This window comes from Crocodylus porosus, unplaced genomic scaffold (genome assembly GCF_001723895.1).
Source record: "Crocodylus porosus isolate Cpor-Errol unplaced genomic scaffold, CroPor_comp1, whole genome shotgun sequence".
In the NCBI taxonomy this organism is placed as follows: domain Eukaryota; kingdom Metazoa; phylum Chordata; order Crocodylia; family Crocodylidae; genus Crocodylus; species Crocodylus porosus.
The window spans coordinates 90,951,701-90,975,318 of NW_017728943.1; the positions used below are offsets into that span (position 1 = coordinate 90,951,701).

Below are 23,618 nucleotides of genomic sequence, written 5' to 3' on the forward strand. Positions count from 1 at the left end.
AATTCCTTGGCATAGGGCATTTCCTAAAGTTAATGACCAGCTGGGATTGTGCCTCCAGCTTGTGGTTCCTCATCTGTAAGAGGCCCGGTGGCTAGATCATTATTGCTTAGTTAGTTAGTAAAAGCCATTTAAGACTTTGCTCTGGATTGTATAATGTGTCTCCATAAATTCTCAATCAAGTTTATTACAGACAAAGTTAACATCAATTTAATGCTTTGCGGAGTTTGGGAATTCCTGATTTCTGTTACCAGTGTTAGAATGGACAAAAGATAAATCTTCAAGCTGTGCTGAAAAAAAAAATGCTGAAGCTTTTTCTCTTCCTGTCCAGAGTTCTGGTTTGGATTTGGACAGCTGTTGGTGGCTGGTACCTTGAGCCTTCAATTGTAGTATATTTCAGACTTTAAACTCCAGCTTGTACTGACTTCCATGATGTACAGTATGCCCTCTCGTACTGCAGCCATCTTTGAGGAAATAGGTCATTTCTGTTTGGATTTTGGCAGTTTTGCACACAGCTTTGCTTTCCACACTAACCCATCTTCCAGTACATTCCTGATGCTTAAAGAACATTTACTCCAGTATTGTTTTACATTTTTTCCATCTTTATTTGTGGCTTCTTAAAGCTGACTGTTCTTGCAGGGGCCATGTGCTTCTCCTAGAGTACAAAAAGTAAGGTCTTGCCTTACTAACTGCAGGGTCTATATATTACACCTCAATGTACACACTTTGCTGCTACTGTTTGTACTGTCTACAGTAGAATTTCCTTATCTTGCTCCTGGTAGTGCATTACAGGCAAGCATGAAATGTAAAGTATTTATTTAAATAAAAATCTCTAAATTGGTAATTGAATTACCTCCCTGTAGCTTTAGAGTTTGTGACATTTCTTGACCTTGCTAGTTCTTTCATTAGATCCATGCAAGATCTAGTCATATGGTTAAGGATATTAAGCAGACACGACTATGAACCCAAGAAACCATATTACTGTTGGTCATACTTAAACTGTTTATTTCCTTAAGTATATGACCCACAAGGATGTGAAATAACAAGAAACTGTTTTTGTACACTGTACATCCTTAGTATTTTTACACGTATATGATAGGGATGCACATTATTTTCCTTCGTACAGACAGCTTAAATAAAGCACTATGTCAATCTGCTACTTCTGTGTTTATTAATCCTACTTTTTTGTGAAGTTTTGTACATATATGCATGTTGAAGTTTGCTGCAGAGAACTTATTTTTATACCTGCACATTACTATTAAATATATGGGATAAAATCTCAAATCCATTCCTTGCAATGTGGTGAAAAACTGAAACAAGTAGGTTTTCACTGCAATTCAGAGCAGAACTCTCAAGTGTCCAAGTTACAGTTGAAAACAGAATATTGGTCATGTCATCTAGCATGCACTTTTTAAAATTATTTATGCCGGTTAGTTCATTCAGCTTTAGAATCTGAAAGGAGCTCACTCAATTTCTTTTTATAAAAGGTGTACATCATGATTTACTTTCTTATCACCATGCATGTAATACTCTGATTGCGATGCTATGTGCCATTTCAGTTGAAGACTAATTTGCCGTAAAGCCCAAATGATAAATATAATTTGGTGCAACATATTTCAGATTCTCAGTTTTCAGCTTCTGTTGCTGAAATCAATTTATGCTATAGAAAAATAGTAAGGTTCTGGATGGCAGAACCACTGGCATTTAAATATTTGTATGTTACACTAAAAATTGTAAAGGCTTTGAGGACCATGCCTTTTTTTAAGTCACTTTGGGGAGCTGGATATTTAGGGCACCTAATATTCAGGTGCCTTGTCACCAAGTGAAATTCACTGCCTCAACTTCAGTGTCCAGGCAGCTTGTGCAGTGCTTGTGGAGGAGTAGTTAGGTGCCTAAGAACAGGATTCACGGGGGCTAGCAAGCTGAAACAGGGAGTCGCCTAAGTTAGCTAGGAGGAAGGACCAAGATGGCTAGGGCCTCAATTCACCCCAGCTGAGGCTGGTACCTATCTCCAGTACCTGTACATAAGCCCTTCTGGAAATTGGAGGTCTAAATCATCCCAATGCCTTCTCACAAAAACCAGTATGAGGTGAAGAGAACCCCCCACCCAGTTATACCTAATAGTCCAGCGACTGGGCCATTTTCCTGGGATGGCATAAACAGCCGTTTTCAAATCTTTAGTCTGTCTGAGTCTGAACGGGAACTTGTATTCATGTCTCCCACTTGATGGGAGAGTGTCCTAGCTGTTAGGTATTCTAGGCATTAGTCTTTTGAGTTGTCCTGTAGGAGGGTTCTGCTTTGTTTAAATAAATATTACTCCATTTACTTGAATCCAAGACTACTTTGAATTTAAGATGTCCCCCCTCCCAATAATTACATTTTATACATGGAAAATTGTAACATTTATAATTTTCCAAGTATGGAATCTAATTATATGGGGGGGGTCATGTTAAATTCCTCTTCCCCACCCCCCAGTTGCTGGGGTGGGAAAAGCAGCAGCATGGGGGGGAGGGGCCAGACCCGTCTCTTCCTCCCTTGCCCCTGTGCCTGCTTTTCCTGCTGCCTGTGGCTGTCTCTATTCCCTACCTCTTCCACCCCCTGCTCCCCTCACTCCCTATATCCCTCCGCCATTACATGCTGCTGCAGCTTGGGTCTGGATAGGGAAGTCAGCAGTAATTGTGGTCCAGCCCAGCCTGGCCAGATGGAAGCTGTGGCAGCTCCTGCTTGGGCTGGGTCAGGGCTAGAGGGACTGAAAGCCGGAGCAGAAGATAAGCGGGTGGGGGCAGGCACAGGCAGGCAAAAGGGTAGGGGTGCAGGCTTTCCTCTCCCCCTGCAGTCTCCTTTTGTGCTTCCCTGGCTATGTGGCCCCCTCCCCACCAAGCGAAGTCATTGCATCACAAGGCAGGTCGCAGCTCAGCTCTGGCTCCAGCCCTGAGTCTGTGGCCAAGGCTGCAGCAGAGTGCTGCCTGTTCCAGGCTGGTACTCTAATCCAAGAGGAAGTTTCCTCCCCCATCATGCTGATTGGGAAAAAACGTTGTCTTGTATTTAAGTAAATAAGGTAATTGTGACCAGAAGAGAAAGATGCAACACCTACGGGGTTACGCATAACTGAACAACAATACTGGAATTAGATGCCTAAGTGATCTTTGTGGATTTAGCCCATAATTGTACATGATACCACAAATACTGTATTTAGGTGAATTTCACGTACTCTTTACTCCCTACTCCCAGGATGAGAACCATGACCCGTGCTACGGAGGAAGGCCGCCTCTTCCCTGCCTCCCCCCCATAGCAGTCTGACCATTGGGTAAAACTTCTGGACCCCAAAAACAATGCGGCCTTGAGTGGGAGGGTGAGACCCTCCAGCCAGGAACCCCTGGCTTTGTGCTAATGCTTCTGCTGGGATGTGGAGTCAAAATCTCCAGTCTTCCCTGCAGCCAACACCCTGTGCATCTGAGGAAGGCAAGAAAACACTTCCCCACCTCCCAGTGTGCGGCAACAGAAGAGGAAAATATTCCTTCCCAGTCCTACATAGCAACCAGTAAAGCCCAGGAGCATGGGAAATACCCATAGTAGAGCACAGGTATAGCTACTCCTAGACCTTTCCCAATCAACACTTGTCCAGCCTCCTCCTGAACACTTCCTATGATGGAACTTCCTGGGCAGTTTATTGCACTATCTCACTCTTCTAAAAGTGAAGAAGTTTTTCCTCACGTCAAATCTAAACTTATTTTTCTGCAACTTAATGCTTGTATTAATGCAGCCTGAAATTTACCTTTTGTGCAGCTGCATTGCACTGCAGACTCACGCTGAATTTGTGGTCCGCCAAGACTAGATCTTTCTCTGTAGTGTTGCTGTCCAGCAGATGTCACCCATTTTGTATTTGTATTTTTGATTACTCTTCCTAGAGGTGTAGTATCTTGCATTTGTCAGTACTGAACTTCATCTTGTTAGCTCCAGCCCAGCTTTTCAATCTATCAGGCTCCTTCTGAATTGGGCTCACATCCTGCAACAGGGTTCACTGTCCTTCCCAGTTTTATGTCATCTGCAAACTTGCCCAAGAAGATTTCTATTCCAGCATCCAGATCATTAATAAACATGCAGAATGGCACTGGGCCCAGGGCAGACCCCTGCAGCATTCCACTTGAAACGTCCTACCATTATCACATGGATCAATTTATAATTACCCTTTGCTTACTGGCTTTCAAGTCGGTTGTCTATCTACCTGACAGTAGTTTTGTCTAACCCACCTTTCTCCATTTGGGACTTTGTCAGAAGTCTTGCTGAAGTCCAGCTCTACTGCATTTCTTTCATACCTCTGGTAGTGGCTCTGCAATCACAACAGCCAACCCACTCAGTACCTCAGTGCATTGTGTCCAGCCCTATGGACTTGTACACGTCCAACTTTTCTAAATAGTCCCTACCCTGTTTTTTCACCACTGTTCGCTGCTTACCTCCTCCCCAAACTGTGCTGCCAGGTGCAGTAGTCTGGGAGCTGCCCTTGCCTGTGAAGACTGAGGTGAAAAAGGCATTGAATACTTCAGCCTTTTCCACATCATCTGTCATTAGATTGCTTCCCCCATTCAGTAAGGGACTCACATTCTCTGATTTTTCCTCTTGTTGCTGATATACTTGAATTATATCCAGTAACTTCCTGGATTGCAAGATGGTGCTAAACAGCTTATGGCTTCCTGGGTCCTTCTTTTTGCCTTGTAAAGGAGGGGCACTAGTTTGGTTCTTTTCCAGACCTCTGGTATGTTGCCTGACTCCTTTGACTTTGGAAGTATTATTGCCAAAGACTCAGAGATCTCCTCTGCGAGTTCATTAGGCCCCGCTGACTTGAATTCATTCAGACCCATCAAAAGCTCTCTGACTGTCTCTTTTGTTATCTCATCCCTCAGACTACTCTTTCTTATCCAAATTAGCTTATCTTATTAGCGTTCTGGTTACAGCTTTTTTTTGTGAAGACTGAAGTAAAGTAGCTGTTGAGCATTCTGGCTTCTTTGCATTTTCTGTTACATTTTACCCTGTTTATTTTGTAGTCAATCCTTGGCTTTCTTCATCTTTCTTTTCTGGCCAACATACTTACAGAACCTCTTCTTCTTGTCTGTAATTTCAACTTCTCTTTCCAGTTGCAGCTCATTTTTTACCTTTGCTGTTCTGATTTTGTCCCTGCAAGTTCTCGCTATTTCCTGATAAGCTTCCTTGGTGACCTGTCCATCTTTCTAGTGCCTAATTATTGCCTTCTGCATTTGAGGCATCCTAGAAGCTCCTTGTGTAGTCACATTAGTCTCTTACCATTGTTGTTCTTCCATTGGATCAAAACAGTTTCTTGTTGTGCTTCCAATATAGTGCCATTGCGTTAAATAATTAAGTCATAAATTGGGCTAGAGTGTGGGTTAAGAATGACTATCGTGTAGTAGTTAGAAGTCTTACCTGGGCAGTGAGAAACCTGGGGGTCCAAACTCTGCTCCAGTAAACAATTATGTAAAGTGAGGAATTCTTGTACAAGGTTCTTCACAGAGAAAAAGTTCCCAGTTAGCTACTTATCTTGAAAGCCAATAATGACAAGACGTATTATGCATACATGTGATCAGTATCAATATGTAAAGTACTGTATGTCAAAAAACGCCAGACCTCTTTCCCTGAAATCCAAAATGACACAGCAAGAGAAAAATCAAATTAAGTTTATTGGCATTTACAAATGTAATAGAACATAAATGCTGGAATAAATTACAAAAATACATCTGAAATATTTTCTAAAAATTTGTACAACCTAGGAGTTAAGCCCATGCTGTGCAACAGCTGTTTTAACTTGATGGTGAGTCTCAACACTTCACAGGAAGCGCAATGGAAAACTCTTGTGCTGAAGTCATATTTGAAATTTTGGTAAGAAGCTCACAGTTGAAAAGGTTTCTTGATTTAAGTGCAACACATCCAATAGTCGGTGTGAACCAACTGACATTAACCAGCAAGAGTTTACTTCTATTAGACATGTTGCTTTGGGGTCAGCGTCAAACAAGTCAGCATTCAGACTGGCAAACTGGGTTGCTTTAAGATAGAAGAAAGAGATGGGATTATAAATATCTTGTGTTCTGTGGGGTTACTTGCATTTCTAATTTGTTTGTGTCACGCCTTCCTGTGGGTAAGTGCTCAGAAAAGAAGTCCCACAATGGTTAAGAATATGGTATGCTGTGTAAACAAATGCTGTTTCAAAACACGACAATTCCTGTAGACCTGCTGTTCTTGGCTCTTTCTAAGATCAAAAATCGTCCAGGTACAAGAACAGAGTCATTTGATTCCTGAAAAACAAGATCTCCCTGAGCTCTAGACGTGGTTCATGTTGAGCAGTAAATAACAGAGCTCTTGTTTTGGGGCACGTCTAAGGTCTTGCCCCTTATCCTTTCCAGGAAAGAAGAGGCAGGTTTGTGCCAGAGTGTGTTTACTGCGAATTGTTCAGACTGTACATGGGGTGGGCAGCTGTAGCAAAACAGGAAACTGTGTGCTGTTTAGAAACCTTCTGTGGGAAGAGTAATTTGCAACTTTGAAATACTTACATAGCCACTGTGCGTCTGTTCACGCTTCTGAAGTAGCCATTCAATGTTTCGCTAAAGGTATTTGAGTTGGGACAGCTGTCTAGAATTAGGCAGAAGGCAGGGTAGACTTTACAAACTAAATCAGAGATGTATAAGCTGGACAGAAAGAGGCAGTTCACCTCACTAATTCAGAGATATATAAGCTTTAGTTTGTTTATGAGATACAACTCTACCCTGCCTCCTGTCTGACTTTAGACTAACATGGCAAACTGCCTCTCTGTTTAGCAGTCTGAATTAGTAAAGCATTACACACTTAAAACTTGTTTAGAAAAAAAAATACCTTTTTCTTGATTTATTTCAACCCTTTCTAATATGGTTGTTCCTACAGCTATTTTGACATTAAAAGGCAAAAAAAAAAATCTGATTTTTATTCAAGCTTAAAAGTTAACTAGAACTCAAGAGCTGCTTCTACAATTCATTGTTTAAATCTGAAGCACATCAGATGAAGCAAGAGAAATGCCGGTCTTTAAGAAGAGGTGGTCTATTTAAGCAAGTTGATAACTGGTGCTTCCTTTTGGTAAGTATGTGCAGTGAGAGCACTCAATGATCAGGGTAAGCAGTGGGAGGCAAAAGTAAGACAGGAGTTGGATTCCTCTTAAAGCAGTTCCAGGAACCTACCCAAACAACAGGGGGCTGAGTCCACAAAAGGACTTCGGTGCTTAGTGTCCAACAATTAGGCACCCCTGAGACCCTCAGCTCCCTGGATAATTAATCCTGCATGCACCTATAATCACTAGGTGCCCATGTTTCTACTAGTAAAGGCCCCTTGGTGCTGAATTTCTGTTGGTGGGCAGAACTGCCTACACCTGCCTAAGTCCTGATGCTGATGAGCACTTAGGGCATGCCTTAGCCCAGTGAACTCAAACGCTAAGCCTTCCCCTACCAGCAGGACCTAAAGAATTGGGCCTTGCACGAATTACAGTTTGGGACATGATGCTTCTTTTCTAAATTATAGACTAGTTAGATGTAGGAAACCTGGGTACCTACAGATGTTGGATTGGAGCCTACCTCTCCTACTTTAGATACCTAAACCTGGCTACAAGATATTTTGGGCTGGAGGAGACTTTCTTAGTCTGTTCTACTTCATCTACATACATAGTTAGATGCTAATTATGCAGGAAAATGCCTCTAGAAAGAGAAGGTGACCAGAAAGAGAAGGCCTAGGTACCAGTTTCCATTCCAACAAGTTTGTAAGTACTTATGCAAAGTAGAATAGCTTCAACCTGAAAGTAAAAGTCCCACCCCAAAATGCCTTCTACCCAAGCTGTTGGAGACTCATGGGGCTGTGTGGATTCAAGTCCTTTCAAGAAGTGATTTGAGCCCGTATCTTTGGCATTCCAAGCGAGTGCTGTAATCGCTAGGTCACTGTTTCTGGGGGGGGCGGGGGGATGACCACCATTTTCTCCTTTCTGTATTTGGTGAAAAAAGGCCCAATCAGATTTAGATGTTCAACTCACAGAACAGGATTGACTCCCATGAGCAAGAGGTACATCCCTGCAGCCCAGGTTTAGATGCCAAACCATGATGGGGCAGGGCTGTTTCTCAGCATTTTTTGCTGGCTAGTTTATCTATCTCTCTGTTCATGTGCTCACGTGTGTCTATCGTATTCTTGGGTGTCCAGTGTTGACCAGAAATTAGACACCTAGAGAGCTTGGATGTCTAACTTGTGGCCATGAATTCCACTAGGTGGCAGGGCAACTCAAAGCTAAGTCCTGTGGAGAATGTCTCACACAGTTCCAACTAAATTATTTTCTAATATAGTTTGCATAGATCTGGTAAGTGTTAAGAATAATTCTCCCTAATCTCTTTGCAATCACCTTCCTTCACCTGCTAAAAAAATCATAAAGGACCAAAAGGGGCAACAAGTCATAGAGGGCCAGTGCACCCGACATGTGTCTGGTTGATCCTTTCAACTACAGATTCCCGATAGGGTTGTTTTGTAAAGCACACAGCTTGTATATGGCTAAATGTAGATCAGTAACCAGGTCTGTGTGGTTAAGACAAACTTGGATCAAGGTATTTTTCTGTTGGAAAAGTAGCAGAGGAGGAAGCTCAAGTGTTCAGTACAATAAACAAATGAAATGAGTGAGGGAAAAATTAGGTTCATTAGGATGGAAATCTGCCCACTGGGTCCATTATACTGCCTCATAGACACCCCACGCCAAAGTCAGTGGAAGCCCCACTGCCTGTGTGTTCAAACTAGAGTACATGGACACTGGCAGGGAATAGATTAAACGGTGTTTCTCCATCTCCAGATTAATTAGCTTCACTAATTCTGTAGCAGATGGGCTTTCATTGGAGGTCTCTCCTATGGCAACTCAGTCTAACCCACTTGGAAGAAAACAGCCAGAGAAGTGGTGGCTGTAGGTCTTTTGTTAACAAACTTATGGACTCAAACCACCTTTCTCTAAGATACCATAAAAAGACTAATTTGCCTTTAAGAAAACAGTACATGTGTAGTAGTTCCTGGAGACTTCCTGCAAATTCTTGACCAAGCTAGTGAACAACCGCAAAATCCCAGGTACGGAAAGATCCCCGTGTACCAAAGGAAAAACTAGTGAGTTTGGAGTGGAAGACGCTGAGCACTGGGAGGGCAAAGCCTCCTGCTAGGGATTCACGAGAGCTGTTATTAGGAGGCCTTATGGGGAAGAGAAGGGCAGGACAGAGCATCTGACAGGCCTAGCTGGAGATAATCCCTCAGGTACATATGCTCTCAGCTAGTCTGCTCTTCATTTCACTGGCTCAGCTGGCCAGCAGTTCCCTCAGGCAGCCAGTCTGCAGGGGGATTACATAAACTGGGACAAAACACTTGTTTTTGTAAAACTGACAGGCACTGAGCTGGATCTGGAAAGCAGGGACATTCTCAGCTTTGAGCGACATGAACAAACTACAGCAGACTATATATTCTTATTCAGGAAATCGTTAGCTCCAAGACCAGTTATGCACTCTAAACAGAATCCCAATGATATCTGGGAGAGAACAAAACTAGTATTATTGCTGCTTCTCCTGATTTTGGAGCAACGAGAGTTTAGACCATAAGCCAGATATGGAAAGCTAAGATGCTAACTTCTATAATTAGGCACCTGCTTGAATGGCCTTTGAAAAGTACTTACAGCTCCTTGAAGTCAGGCCACTAATGCAGGTGCCTAAATATGGACTTTAGACCTTAATTTGTACATTTTACTTTTGAATCAAGTTTGGATACATCTGGACCCAGGGAAATGGCTTGATGAACGGGTATTTGCATGGCCTGGGGTTACACAGCAAATCAAACCAGATTATCACAGCAGTCCTTTCTGCCTTAAAACACATGAAGTGATAAAATTCTTAGCCTGAGCCAAGGCTGGGAATGGACCTTTCAATTGACTGACAAGATTTTTGCCCCAACTCACTTCTGGAAGAGAGACATTTTTAGAAGTGGAGCAAATGCAAAAGCTACAGGTTTGGAGAGAGTGGAAGGACTGTTACTAAAGAAACAAAATCTGTGTGTGTGTTGAGGGAGCACTTGGCAGGGGCAGGTCTTTGTTCTTTCAGGTTTTCTTCAAATCACTAAAACTCACAAGAATTCCCCTTGTAAATGTACATGTGTCTATTCTTGTATGGTGTGAATGTTTCCACGGCAAACAGATTTTCATAACATCCTAGGGAAAGGCAGCATATCTATCACTAGGGACTCATACCTCTAGCTGCCTTTGTTTGAAAAGGTTACAGATAATAACAGATTAATAAAGGAAGCAGTACTGTTTGAGGTTAAAATGCATATGGAATTTGCCTTTAAAATACAATTGCAAGTGTTGCATATAATACAAATGTAATCTTTGTGTAATAAACAAATTGTTTTTTAAAACAGTCCAGCTGGATTCAGTGTAGCTAATCAATTTAAAACCTTGGATTCAGTTTCAATTGAAAAATACTGTAGGCCCAGGAATAAGAACAGGTATAGACTATGCAACAAATACTGCCCTTGAATCCCAGATTTAAATAATTTACATGTAGCCAAGTTACAAGTCACTCTGAGCTCACTTAACACTTCATTTTGGATACTTTCCTTCTATTCATCCTAATATTAAATGGAGCCATTGCTTGAATTTTAACTAAATTGGACAAGTTTATGATACAGGATCACATCACATATGAGTTATAACTGTAATGACCAAACAGTATTCTCATTCTAGACAGTAAGTCAAGTGTCCCAGAAATTGCTAGGAAAAATGTATTCACATTCAAATCTTAATTCAGAGTCTAAAGAAACTCCATGTTTCTAGAGCTGTGAGAATAGTGGAGTATTCAGTTCAGTGGTTGATATATTGAGAGACTGAACTGAAAAATTAAAAGAATTTTGTTCGAGTTGACCAGAAATGAGAGCCTGTGGGTTTTTTTTCCCACCAAGGCAAAAAAAAAATCCATTCAAGATGAACTAAAACAAAATGGTTTATTTCTAGGTGTTCAATTCTTTTTTAATTTTTAAAATTCAAGTCAATTAAAACATTTCAACATTTGAAAAAAATGGGAAATGTGTTTTCAGTTAAAACCACCTTTACTTTTGACTGGAAAAACTCATCCAGTTTTACTCATTTCTCCTTTATCTATCAGATTATTATTTAACTCAAATCCGTCAATGTTCTCTATGAACATCATGGTCCATTTTTCCCTTGGGAGACTTCAGTTGTACATGTTTACCTACAGCATCAACACTGAAATACAAATTACTTTTTTTTTAAAATACCAGAATCTGATTGGACATTGCATATCTAGCTGGACTTAAAATCTCCAATTTGTGGTGAATTATTCCTTGCTTAAAATTCTTCCTGGCTTAAAACTGAATTTGACTGATGCACCAGATAATTGTGCTCCTCTGTTCCAGTTCACCTGAATCAAATATTATTTCAAATTACTTCCTGGATTCTTGCATTGTTATAATATATTAAAAATGAAAGCAACCTACACTTCCTTGAGAGCATTCTTGAGTAAATAAAGAATCCTCTAAAGCACACGATCCTTGTGTACATGTATGTGAATGTATTCTTACAACTGCAAAGAGACTTTGGGTTGTAACAATATTCAAGTACAATTAGCAGTACAGTGTCTTGGACATAACAATGATTTTTCCTGTTGCATGGCATTGTGCTACTACTGTCTGTATACCACTGGAAATGTCTGCCATGTAGATTGGCAAAGGCCCCAGTGGACTTCATGAAGTCTCTGACTTTTCGGGTTACAGAAAGCTCTCCTCCTGGTAGGGTAATGCTACGTTTTCTTAACGTTCTGAAAATTTTAAAATAGTGGCTGCTATTACATTTGCCGACAATGACCTTTGTCATGGTAAAATGAGGTAGTACGGTAATTTCTATCCTCAGTAGAGGGAAAAAATGGTTAGTAAGATACTCTGTTGCATTGTGGGATCAGTGCCATTTCAATGTTGTAATTTCAGGAATAACTAACGAATTTCATTCACCTAGGATAAAGCATCCTGGCATTTACTGCTATCCTACCTTGTTGCAAAAAACAGCATGATTTAAACATGTTAGTATTAAACCACTGTTCTCTCTTTCACTCTTTAGTTTGCTACTAACCAAAATGTAGCATAGCAGAAAATAGCAAGAACCTGCAGGGACAAAATCAGGAAGGCAAAGATAAAGAATGAGCCGTATCTGGTGAGGGAGATTAAAGACAACAAGAAGAGGTTCTAGAAATATATTAGGCAGAAAAGAAAGACCAGGGAAGCTGTGGGTCCACCGCTAAAAACCCCGGGCAAACTTTTAACAAAAGATGCACAAAAGGCAGAGATACTCAACAGCAACATTGCCTCAGTCTTCACAAAAAAATTAGGCTGAAACCAGATGATTAATAAAGACTGTCTGGATAAGAAAGGGAACAAGCAAAGAAAGGATGAGATAATAAGAGACAGTCAGAGAGCTTTTGAAAAGCCTGATTAACTTCATTCCAGGATACTGAAGGAACTAGTAGAGGAGATTGTGGAGCCCATGGCAGTAACATTCATCAAGCTGTGGAAGGCAAGGCATTGGAGACCTGGAAAAGGGCCAACACAGCACCCTCTTTAAAAAAGCAGAAGGGAGGACCAAGAGAACTTCTGATGGCTTAGTCTCACCCCAATACTTGTGAAGCTAATGGAGTGTATCCTAAGGAAGTCCATTTGCAAGCATCTGGATGAGGAAAGGCTGATCACAAGCAGCCAAGCATGGATTTACTGGGAACAAATTGTGTCAAACAAACTTAATCTCTTTCTTTGACAAAGTTACTATTTTGGTGAATGAGGCCAATGTGTATATAGTGAATACAGTATATCTGGATTTCAGCAAGGCTTTTGACAGGGTCTCACATGACCTTCTCATTAATAAATTGGAGAAATGTGAGTTAGACAAAACTACTGTAAGATGTATAGACAACTGGCTTGGAAGAGGCAACAAGCAAAGGGTAATTATAAATGCATTAATGTGAGAATGGCAGGAGGTTTCAAGTGGAGTCCCACAGGAGCCGGACTAGATGACCTACCTCCAGAGGTCCCTTCCGACCCTCATTTTCTATGAGTCTGCCCTGTGCCCAGTGCTGTTTAACGCATTAGTCATACGGATGCTGGAACAGAAAGCATCTTGAGCAAGTTGGCAGATGACATGGACTGGGAAGGACAGCAAACACACTGGAGGATGAGAAAGCAACTCAGAAGGATCCTGACAGATTGGACAGCTAGGCTGGAGTTAACAAGATGAACTTCAATGCTGGAAAATTCAAGGTACTATGTTTTAGAAAGAATAATAAAAAATACAAATACTAAATGGGTGACACCTGCTGGATGGCAGCACTACAGAGCAAGATCTAAGAGTCCTGCTGGACCACAAACTCAGCACAAGTCCCAGGTGCAATGCAGATGCACAAAAAGGCAAATGCAGTTTTGGGGTGAATCAACAGAAGGGCCCAAAGCTGGGCAACAAAAATGATAAAGAGCTTGGAAGGCAAATCATACAAGGAGAAGCTGAAGGAAACAGACATGTTCAGCTTGCAGAAAAGGAACTGAAGAAATGACAGCAGTCTTGAAATACCTGATGGGCTGCCATAAATAAGAAAGAAAACACCTTTTCTCTCTTGCTGCAGAGTGAAACACAGATCAGTGGCATGAAGTTGCAGCAAAATAGGTTTAGATTAGACATGAGGAAACATTTCTTCAGTGTTAGAGCAATGAGGCAGTGGAATAGACTGACTAGGCAAGTTGTGGGATTTCTATTGTTGGATGTGTTCAAGAAGAGGTTGGACAAGCACCGGTCAAGGATGATCTAGAAGTAGCTATGCCCATACTTTACTATGGGTATTTCCCGTGGTCCTAGGCTTTGCCAGTTACTACATGAGGCCAGGAATTTTTTTTTCCCCTCCTGTTGCTATACTTCAGGGTTTGTTTCTTTTTGGGGTGGGTTTTCTTTTGCTTTCCTCGGAAGCACCGAGTGCTGGCCAAGTCTGGGGATTTTGACTGGGGTGTGCCAATGCTCCTCCTGAGACGTACAGCTGGAAGTTGCTGGCTAAAGGGTCTTGCCCCTCTGCTCAGGGTCAGAGCAATTGCCATAACTGGGGTAAGGAAGAAGTTTTACGTAATAATCAGACTGGTACAGACTTTGGAGGTTTTTGCCTGCCTCTGTAGCAGGGGGCATGGCCCTCTTCCTGGGATCTCTTGGGCATACTTTTAGTGACCTTTTCAGCAGCAGGATGTTGGCCACCATGGACCTTCTGCTTTATCTGTGACCAATTAGGTGTTATGGCTAACGTTGTGTCAGGGTTGACACTGTAGTTTCGCTAAGAGGTTAAACAATGAATTTGTATGGGATGATTTGGCTAGGCATGATTCTGCCTCAGGTCAAGGTCCCTTCCAGCCCTAATTCTCTATGATTATTCAATTTTCCCAACTGAATTACCTTGGTCACCTTCATATTAATGAAATTCTGTATTTCATCTCTGAACTACTAGCTTGCCATGTTCGTGAGCCACATGAGTCAGTGGTTAATATCATTAAATCACTTTTGCCACAGAAATAGAGATCTATTTTGAAATTTGAGTAATACATTCAATTCTCTTTCTTTTTTCCAAAGTAGTGATTGATTACTGGATCAGTGTCCAACTTAAATGTTCAGATGCTGATTGTTGTAGTTTGTAGGAGAGAGAGTCTTATATGTAATACCTCAGCTACATATTACTAAAGCTTTGATCCTCCAACTTCTTTTGCTATCATGCAGTTCCCTGGTTGCATGGACATCCACTGACTTCAGAGTTCATTGCTGCCTCTGTACAGTTAGCCTGTCAGCACTGCCTCTTTTTGCAGATTTTCAGAGCAACAAGGGAGACCAAAATGTTTAAAAATGAGGTGGCAAAACCACAGAAAGTAGCAGGTGGACTTAATGGCAGGATAGCACAACTCTGTGTTCATGCTTAAATGTGAATGCTGTTAAACAAGGGATATTGTACTGCCCACTGTCTTTTTGCAAGATGGACAAAGCAAAGATCAGCTTGGAATTGCTAACAATAATTATTTCTGCTGCTTTCATATACCTCATAGCATTTTCTTGATTTAATGGAGGTTTAATCAGGGCTTGGGTACAACTGCCAGTCGCCCTCAATCAAATGGAGCTATTTCTGTTCTCTGAAGCTAATGTCTCAGGAAGGAAAACCAGCTTGAAACAAGCCTGTGCTAATGACTTTACCTTTCTGGATGGCTGAGGAATATTTCCCTATGACTTTCTTTTCGCTTGTTCCTGGTATTGGCCTGATCCCTGTGTGCGCAGGATCTGCACCTCTTCTGTAAGCATCTGCCTCTCTTTGAAGAGCTGATTCTGTTTATTGAGTAACTCCACTAGCTGCTGAGCAGTGGTCTGGCAATGCTTGTCAAGCTGGTATAACCTGGAAAAAAACACATGAAAGGATTATGATGGCTCTGAGACTGGAATTTACTGTGGGGGCTTTGATGTTAAGCAGTAAGAGTCCTGTTTACAGATGACAGGGCTTAGCCAGGTTGTCATGCTGGGGATGAGCTGTTATGTGTAGGATATTCAATACATTTCATCTCAGTCCCTTAAATAGGAGCATTCTTCTATGTTTGAACGTTTAATTTAAAAACCTTATGAGGAGAAAACAAATTAGTTGTGTAATTAAGTGACACAAAGAATAGGGCCACTTCCTATGATGTGCGTGCAAGCACTGTGTGTATGCAGGTCCTCTCCTACAGGAAAGGTGCCATTGGGAGGTTATTTTTCCCATGGCTTCTGCCATACGAGCACAGTAAAAAAAAAATCAGCATCGCTGCACACACTACATCTGCTTAAAAAGCAAGCTTCTTACATCAGTTTCACTAGTGCTGAGAGCTATTAAAGTCCAAGCTTACGCATTTTACTAGTTCTTGTCAAATCTGACCTGGAACGACAGGTCTGTTGTCTTTATATGGCTTTCACAACCTGAAGTATGCCCCACTTCCTGTCATAGGAAGCAACTTTTATTTGGCTTTTTAAAATAAGACAAGTTTTAACTAAGTATGCCTGAAGAGAGCCTTTAAAACCTGTCACTTAACTTCTAGTACAGCCCATCAAGCCCAAAGGCTCATATCTGAGTTGAGAGAGCAGAAGGAAGGGGCTTGTGAATAAGACTGAATATACAAAGGTCTGGTCTACACTACAAACACAAGTGCCACTTCTTCAGGAATGGTCACATTGGGTATGGCTATCATTGGTATCTATAGGGTGAGCTCTACGGCAGATGCGGGTCAGATGATTTCACAAAAAAACCAATAGCTGTCACAGTGCCCATCTACCCTGAGGGAACCTGGGAGTTCCTCTTGAAAGAAACACCAGAAAGGGGAAGTTTGACTTTTATCTGCAGTAAGGAAAGTAAAATATACAAACCACTCAGCCTTTTCTTCCCCCCTTAAATGTATCCTACTCCCAGAAGTGAATAGCGTTTTTCTCAAGCACTTTTAAGATGATCCATGTCAAGGCAATGGGGTGCTGTATGATACTTACCATGAATAAAACAAGACATGTTCAATAAAATAAAGGATCAAAACTACAAAGCAGATGAACAAAGACGATTTCTATTGCTTGTACTGCAGCAACAGGTAAACAGGGCTTCCCTGTACAATGCACCATACAAGATGGGGTTCAGTAAAGGACAGGTGCCATCGTCTGCTGGCAGCAGATGTAATGGTGGAACAACTAAGTGGCAGGTGGTGTCTCAGCACAGACTTCAGTCAGGACAAAGAAAAGCACAGTCAGAGCCTATGCTATTGGGCGTACTAAGTACATATTTACCTGTCGAAAATAATGCATGCTGAGCTTTCTGTCAGATGTATTTTAATCCTCTTCACAATATAGACTACACCTAAAGAGCTCCTCAGACACGAAACTCACATCTATTATTGTAACATGGCTTTCAAGTTGTGCGCTGTCACAAGGTAATTGGGCTTTATCTATTGGCTACTATCTGTCATATCTGTTGACTTTTTCCCTTATGCTATGGGTGCCATTAACAAGTAAAGACTTGTTGGCTGGCCTAATTATAGGGAAATAATGTGATAGTTCAGATGACGCTAGTTAACAGTGGGTAAATACTGACTTTCTAATAGGGACGGGGCTATATAACAGGTTTCCATTAAGTCCCTCAACAATACTCGGCAGCTCACCACTTCTGGCAGTCTCTATCAAAACAAACCTTGGTTGGCACACTGAAGGGGGGAAACCCATTTTTGTAAAGGAGTAGATTTCCACATCCTGGACATACAGGAACATTACATAAGGAAATGCTTATTTTTAAACTCATGACATCTTTGCAAGTTCGTCTCATCAAATAAAGTAAAATAAAAGACAACTACCTCATCCTAAGAGTGAGATGGGCCAAAAATAAAACCCCGAACCTAAACCTTCTAGGGCACTGGGGGGACAGGGACATCAGGCTGACCCACCAGTTTGATCAACCTGCGGAAATCATCACCACCAAATGTTGGTGAAGTTCAGCCTGGGATTTGTATTTTGTGGCCTAGGGTCTTTTAATACCTATTTCTTCAAGACAGGTTGTCTTTTTCTTAAGGCCTTTACATGTACAGCACTATAGCTCCAATTTAGCAAGACATTTAACCTTCTGCTTAAACATGAAACATCAGCAGGACTACTCGATTACCTACTTAACTGTGAGCAAATTAGTGCCTTACTGAACAAGGACTACATACACAATAATAGAGTCGAGGTTGAATTTTTTTTGGCTATGCCACTAAACCAGCTTTACTAGAAAGGTAAAAGATGGAAAGTTTCTATGAGGTAATTCTTCCACGTGGAACCTATCTTTTTTCTGCCGAGGTGTAAAATATAGAAATCAACTCTCCATGTGGCCATCTTGCAATGCATATTCTTTCAGAAACCCTGCTGTTCAGCTAATTGAACTAACAACCACTTCCTGGACTAACAGTAAAGTTATATAAAACCAAATTGAAAAGAAAAAAACCTGAGAGGACAAAACCATGTTTACCACTCTGCTACATAGCCAAGTCTGATTACTGGGTTTTTTTCAAATCAGATTATTACAGTTACATGGCTAGCATGTTTTCAAAGTGCTATTTAGCTGTCTGTATTACCATGCGAGTACATATGTATGAAAGAGGTGATATTACAAGCTAAAGGACTACAGATCAGAAAAAAGTTGGAAGCACAAACCCTCAAACTGCAAAGCCTGACACCTGGTTCTAAACTCCCAAGGAGGCTATGACAATTGTAACAATTATAAGAGACAGAGAGGAAGACTTGCTGTTTGGGAGAGCTGAACCAATGTAACCGTTTTGTATGCCTACTACACCTATAGATGAATGCGCCCCTCATCCCCCCGTGTTTTGGAAATGCGTGCACTGTTCTAGGAGCTGTAAATCATGTCCAACATGCAAAAGAAAGCAATGTCTACTGGGAGGCTGTACAGAAAAGCATCAAACTGGAAGCTGAGTTGTATCCCCTGCTCTGCCACTGATTCAGCATGTGACCTCAGGCATGTTGTGCAACTTATCTGAATTTCTCAGACAAAGAAAACACAGAGATCGCTCACTTCTCTTTATAAAGCACTTAATGCTTTTCATCTGTACCAGTGCTAAAGGGTTACTCCTTTAGAGTATCATTTTCTGAGACAACAAAGGCAGGAACTCTGAAGAATCGCCTGTTAGTTCAACTGGTGTCTTAAAATCCAGAGACCTTTTTGACTCCAGGTCCCTAATTTCTAATTGCATTAAGGGCCTAATACAACTCCTGGCAGCTGTAAGAGCTAATTTTCTTATGTTTTAAATACCTTTGGTCTCATATGCATGTTTCAAAGTAAACCACATTTCCCATGCTGGAGACCCACAGGTATACAGACAGATCCCCTTCCTTCATGCTCCTTACCTCTGCAGTCAGCATCACTGGCCACTAAAACCATATGTAAATACTGATAAAACCCCACCCAGAGTCTCTCAATGCAAAACAAGCTGCCTGTTCATCAGGGGAGTGAACTGCAGTGATGAAGAGGTCCCTGCAGAGCATGTCCTGCCAGCTGCCTCCTCTTTCTTGAATGAATAGGGCTCCAGCTCGCACTTAGCCCAATTTTGGCAGTATTGCAGGGGAAGAGGCAAACAGGCAATTTAATAAGCAAAACCAACTCCTTATTCTACTGGATGCTAGGCAGGCAGGCATCATGAGGTCAAGCACATTAATTGGTTATGATCCTCACTGTTTGTCCATACAAGATGGCACCTCCTGTTGTGGGCATATGAAAGATAATTCCATTAAGGAGATAGGTTTCTCTTCATTTTCTAGAGCATATCTGCAGTTACAGAAAGATCACTTATAGCAGGGGTAGGCAACTTCTGGCACAGGTGCCAGAGCATGGCACACAAAGGCATTTTGCTTGGCACGCGCACCTTGGGCAGACAGCGAGGAAGGGGCCGGAGTGCACGGTCACAACAAGGATCAGACCCCTTGCAGCCCCCCTGCTGTATACCCCTGGCATGCCAACATCTTACAAGTCGAGGCTGCAGGTGTTTTTTGCACTCTGCACAAAAAATGTTTGTGGACCCCTGACTTATACCATTCCATTTCTAACACCATGTTACTTTGTGGCCATTTATAATAATGTGCGACAAAAGAAATAGTTCTCATCTACAAATAACACATTCAAAATTATTCTCTGATTTCTCCACTGAAATAAAAAAAAATCCCATTTACATGCTGGGTAAGAGACACTGAACAGGTCAGTGTGGGACTACAGGCTGCTAATCTTCCATAAAAAGGAAGATAAACTTTGACCATGAGGAACTGCAGCTTTGATTATTTTATTGCAGGGCAAGAACAAAAATTCTTACTTTGCATTTTAATAATCCCCTTGTAGAAGACTAATGATAGTGGACTTCATAAAAGTAGCTTTTAACAAACCCAGGGAATTAGATCCCATGGAGGTAATTTCAATGCAGTCCATGAATTTTGATTGTACTTTAAAGAGACCACATTGAGAGCACAAGAACAGGCTATTCCAATGCAAAGAAAGAATAGGAAGTGTGGCAAGAGGCTGTGCTAGCTACATGGTGAATTCTTCAGTGAACTGAAACTCTAAAGTATCATAGAAAAGTAGGAACTTGGCCAGGTTACTAGGGATGAGTATAAGAGTGTCATGTAGACATGCACGCAGGAAGAAAATCAGAAAGACCAAGGCACAGCTTGAGATGCAGCTAGTAAGGGATGTAAAAAGCAGCAACAACAAAAACCCCAAACACATTTTACAAATATGCCAGAAGAGGAAGACTAAGGTAATTTATGAATGGGGAGGAAAATCTAGTAATGCATGATGCTGAAAGGGCTGAAGTATTCAGTTTTCAGAAATCAAGTCAACTATTAAATAATAAGCACAGCACAGACAGAGGAGGAAATAATCAGCCTAGAACAGGGGAAGAATAGATTGCATTTTTTTAATTAGCAGGGGTGGATGAGGTGCTCTAGAGTACTCAGAGAGTGAAATTAAACATTACATGTAGACCATATCGAGGGCACTTAAAATGAGTGTCCCCATCTCATTTACTTGTGCTAAATGCTTTCTGAATGTCTTAAGTTATGCCACTTCAGGCGAGGGTTACTCTGGACTGCACTACCTAGCTTGTGTTAGGGGAACTTCATCCAGCTCCTTTGAGAATGACTTTTTTTCAATCTGCGGTTCTCCAGCATCCCAGGATGCACCACTGCCAACCCTCCCCCCCTTCCCTGCTCAGAGCTGGGCTATAGCCCAGGCATCCTGGGTCCTAGCCATCCCCTTGCTAGCCAGCCCTCTAGTGGCAGAACTGTGCCCACAAGAAATGGCATTAAACCTTAATGTGCAACTGCTCACAGCACACTCTAGCTTTAACATCTCTTAACAGTCCACCAATTTAGTATGGTCTGGCTAAGGTAATTATAAAGCTGTTGGTTATTCTCTCTGAGAACTGATGGAGGTCAGGTGAGGTCCCAGATGCCTAGAGAGTGGCAAATATAGTTAGCATCTTTGAGAAAAGAGGAGGAGGGTCCAAGGAATTACAAATCGGTTAGTCTGATCTCAATACCTAGAAAGCTTCTGGAACATGCCATCAAATAATATATTGGGAAGCTCCTGAAGAAGAACAAGGTGATCACTCAGGAACAGGAACATGGATTCATCAAGAGCAAGTGATGCTTGACCAAACTGATTTTCTTTTATAAAAAGGTCATGGGCTTTGTGGATGGGAGAGAAGCAGTGGATATGATATACCTGGACTTCAGCAAGGCATTTGACACCATCTCCCATGACACTGTTATTAGTAGGCTAAGGCAATACAGTCTAGATGAGACTATGCTAACATAGATACATAACTCATTGGATCATCATGCTCAAAGGGTAATTATCAACAGCTTGATGTCTAATTGGAAGGACGTACTGAGTGAGGTTCCCCAGGGGTCTGTCCTGGATCAGGCACGGTTTAATATCTTTGTTAATGACTTGGAGCATGGGTGTCAAATTCATCAGGCTCTGTGATCAGATGAGGGGTGCAGGATTGATCTGCGGGCCAGATTTAGAGGGCAGGGCTGGTTTGGTGCAGGCAGTGCCCATGTCCAGAGCAGGGCTGGCCTGGTACGTGCAGCGCGTGTGCTACTTCCACCCCACAGGCTGTGTACATTGTGCATGAGACTGGTTCCACGTGCCATGTGCAGCATGCAGGGCTGGGGCAGGCACATGTGGGGCTAGTCCAAGGGGCCCTTTGCATGTGGTCCAGTTTAAGATCCATAGGCAGGACGGACTGGCCCATATATTTTGACACCTCTGATTTGGAGGATGGAACTAAGTGTACACTTAGCAGATGTGTAGATAACACCAAGCTGGGTAGAGTACAGACACTGCAGAAGATAGGATTAGGATTCACAATACTTTTTGGCAAACTGGAAAAATGGTACAAAATTAGACAAGTGCAAAAAAGTCCTGCACTTAGGACAGAACAATCATAAAAATACAGACTTGGGAATGACTATCTAGAGGTTGCAGTACTGCAGAAAAGGAACTGAAGGTTACAGTGGACCATAAGCTGAATATGAGCCCACAAGGGTGTTCTCATTGCAAAAAAGCCAGTAGCATAATGGGCTGTATTAACAAGTCAAAGAAAGTTATTTATCCCTTGCAGGACAAAAGAAGTGATTCTTCCGCTCTCCTCAAGCACTGGTGAGGCCTTATCTGAAGTACTGTGTCCAATTTTGGACACCACACTTCAAGAAGTATGTGGGCAAGTTACAAGAAGTACATGGGGAAGTACGTGGTGGTTAGGGTCCAGTGAAAAGTGACACTGATGATTTAGAGGGCTGAGAAAATGTTACTTAAAAAGTTGGAAGCACTGGGATTATTTAGTCTGGAGAAGACAAGGCTTGATTGAGGATCTGATAATTGAAGTCTTCAGATAACAAGTGTGGATATAAAGAGAGAGAGAGAGAGAAACTATTCTCTGTGGCTGCAGGGTTAAGACAAGAAACAACCGTCTTAAACTGAAACAAGGGCAATTTAGGTTGGTTGTGTTAAGCATTAGAACAGACTCTAAAGAAATTGTGGAATCTACATTCTTGGGAAATTTTAAGAGCAGGTTACACAAACATCTCTGGGATGGTGTAAACAGAGATGATCTTGTCTTGAGCAGGGATCTGAGCTAGATGACATTTCTGCCCCTTCCAGCCCTACTGTTCTATGATTTTAAGTGCAATTAAGAACTTAAGAGCAGTTTCTCATCCAGGTTACACATTAAAGAAATATGTGGTCACACAAAGAATAAGCTTTTGAACAATTACCAAATTTAGTTCTTTCAAAAGCAACATTTTTACTGCTAAAAATTATGGTCAGTATGTTAAAGCTTCTTGAGGCACAGGCTGTGGGCTGGGCCCAACAAAAAAACAGATTCACAGAATGGAATGAATAGTAGGAATAAAGGATGCCCATCACTGGAGGATTAAGCCCTGTGTCTCCCCCATGTTCTGTACAACACTGGGTGCAATAAAAATCTTAAGTTTAAAATCAGGTGAGTTACCAAGAGGACGTACCCATATGCTGAAAGGAAGCAATCAGCTGCAACACTTCTAAGCTCTCACAAATTACATTTAACATGCAAAGTGCTCAAGCAGAAGAGTCTGCACTAAGGGAGAATGCTGCTGCTTCTTTCAACTTCCAAATCTGCGAGACACTGTCTGATGGACACCACATTCACATAGGGGGGCTGTCCAAGATGTTCATCTTGAGCAGTGTTGTTTTGAAATATCCATATCCAGATCTTAGTCTGTTCAGCTTGACCCGTACTTCTCTGTCTAGGTAGTGCCCAACATGAGACACATTCGGTGTTGGTATGAAACGCTGTAGGAACAGCTCGGATCTTTCCCAGTGGCAGGCCCAGTCCATTGCCACCCATAGGGAGAATGCTATTAGACTGCTCTGCACCTTGGTGTGGATGGCTTACGCAAGGTCCTGCAGAGTTCTGCATGAGCCCTGGGCTTTAAG

The 23,618-nt window shown here is 41.8% G+C and overlaps 1 protein-coding gene across 2 annotated transcripts in view; it reads right to left on the minus strand.

Moving 5' to 3' along the window:
• Positions 1-5,668: 5,668 nt before the first annotated feature.
• Positions 5,669-23,618, minus strand: part of SDCCAG8 (serologically defined colon cancer antigen 8) — a 153,254-nt gene continuing 135,304 nt past the window's right edge. Inside the window, exons 17-18 of one of the 2 annotated variants that reach the window (XM_019549779.1) lie at positions 15,296-15,491; positions 5,669-6,048 (exon numbers count right to left, since the gene is read on the minus strand). In XM_019549779.1, coding sequence (XP_019405324.1) covers positions 15,323-15,491 — 169 coding nt within the window. In that variant the 3' untranslated portion in view covers positions 5,669-6,048; positions 15,296-15,322. Of the gene's footprint in view, positions 6,049-15,295; positions 15,492-23,618 lie in introns of those variants that run through there. The other variant, XR_002103673.1, reaches the window with a different exon arrangement.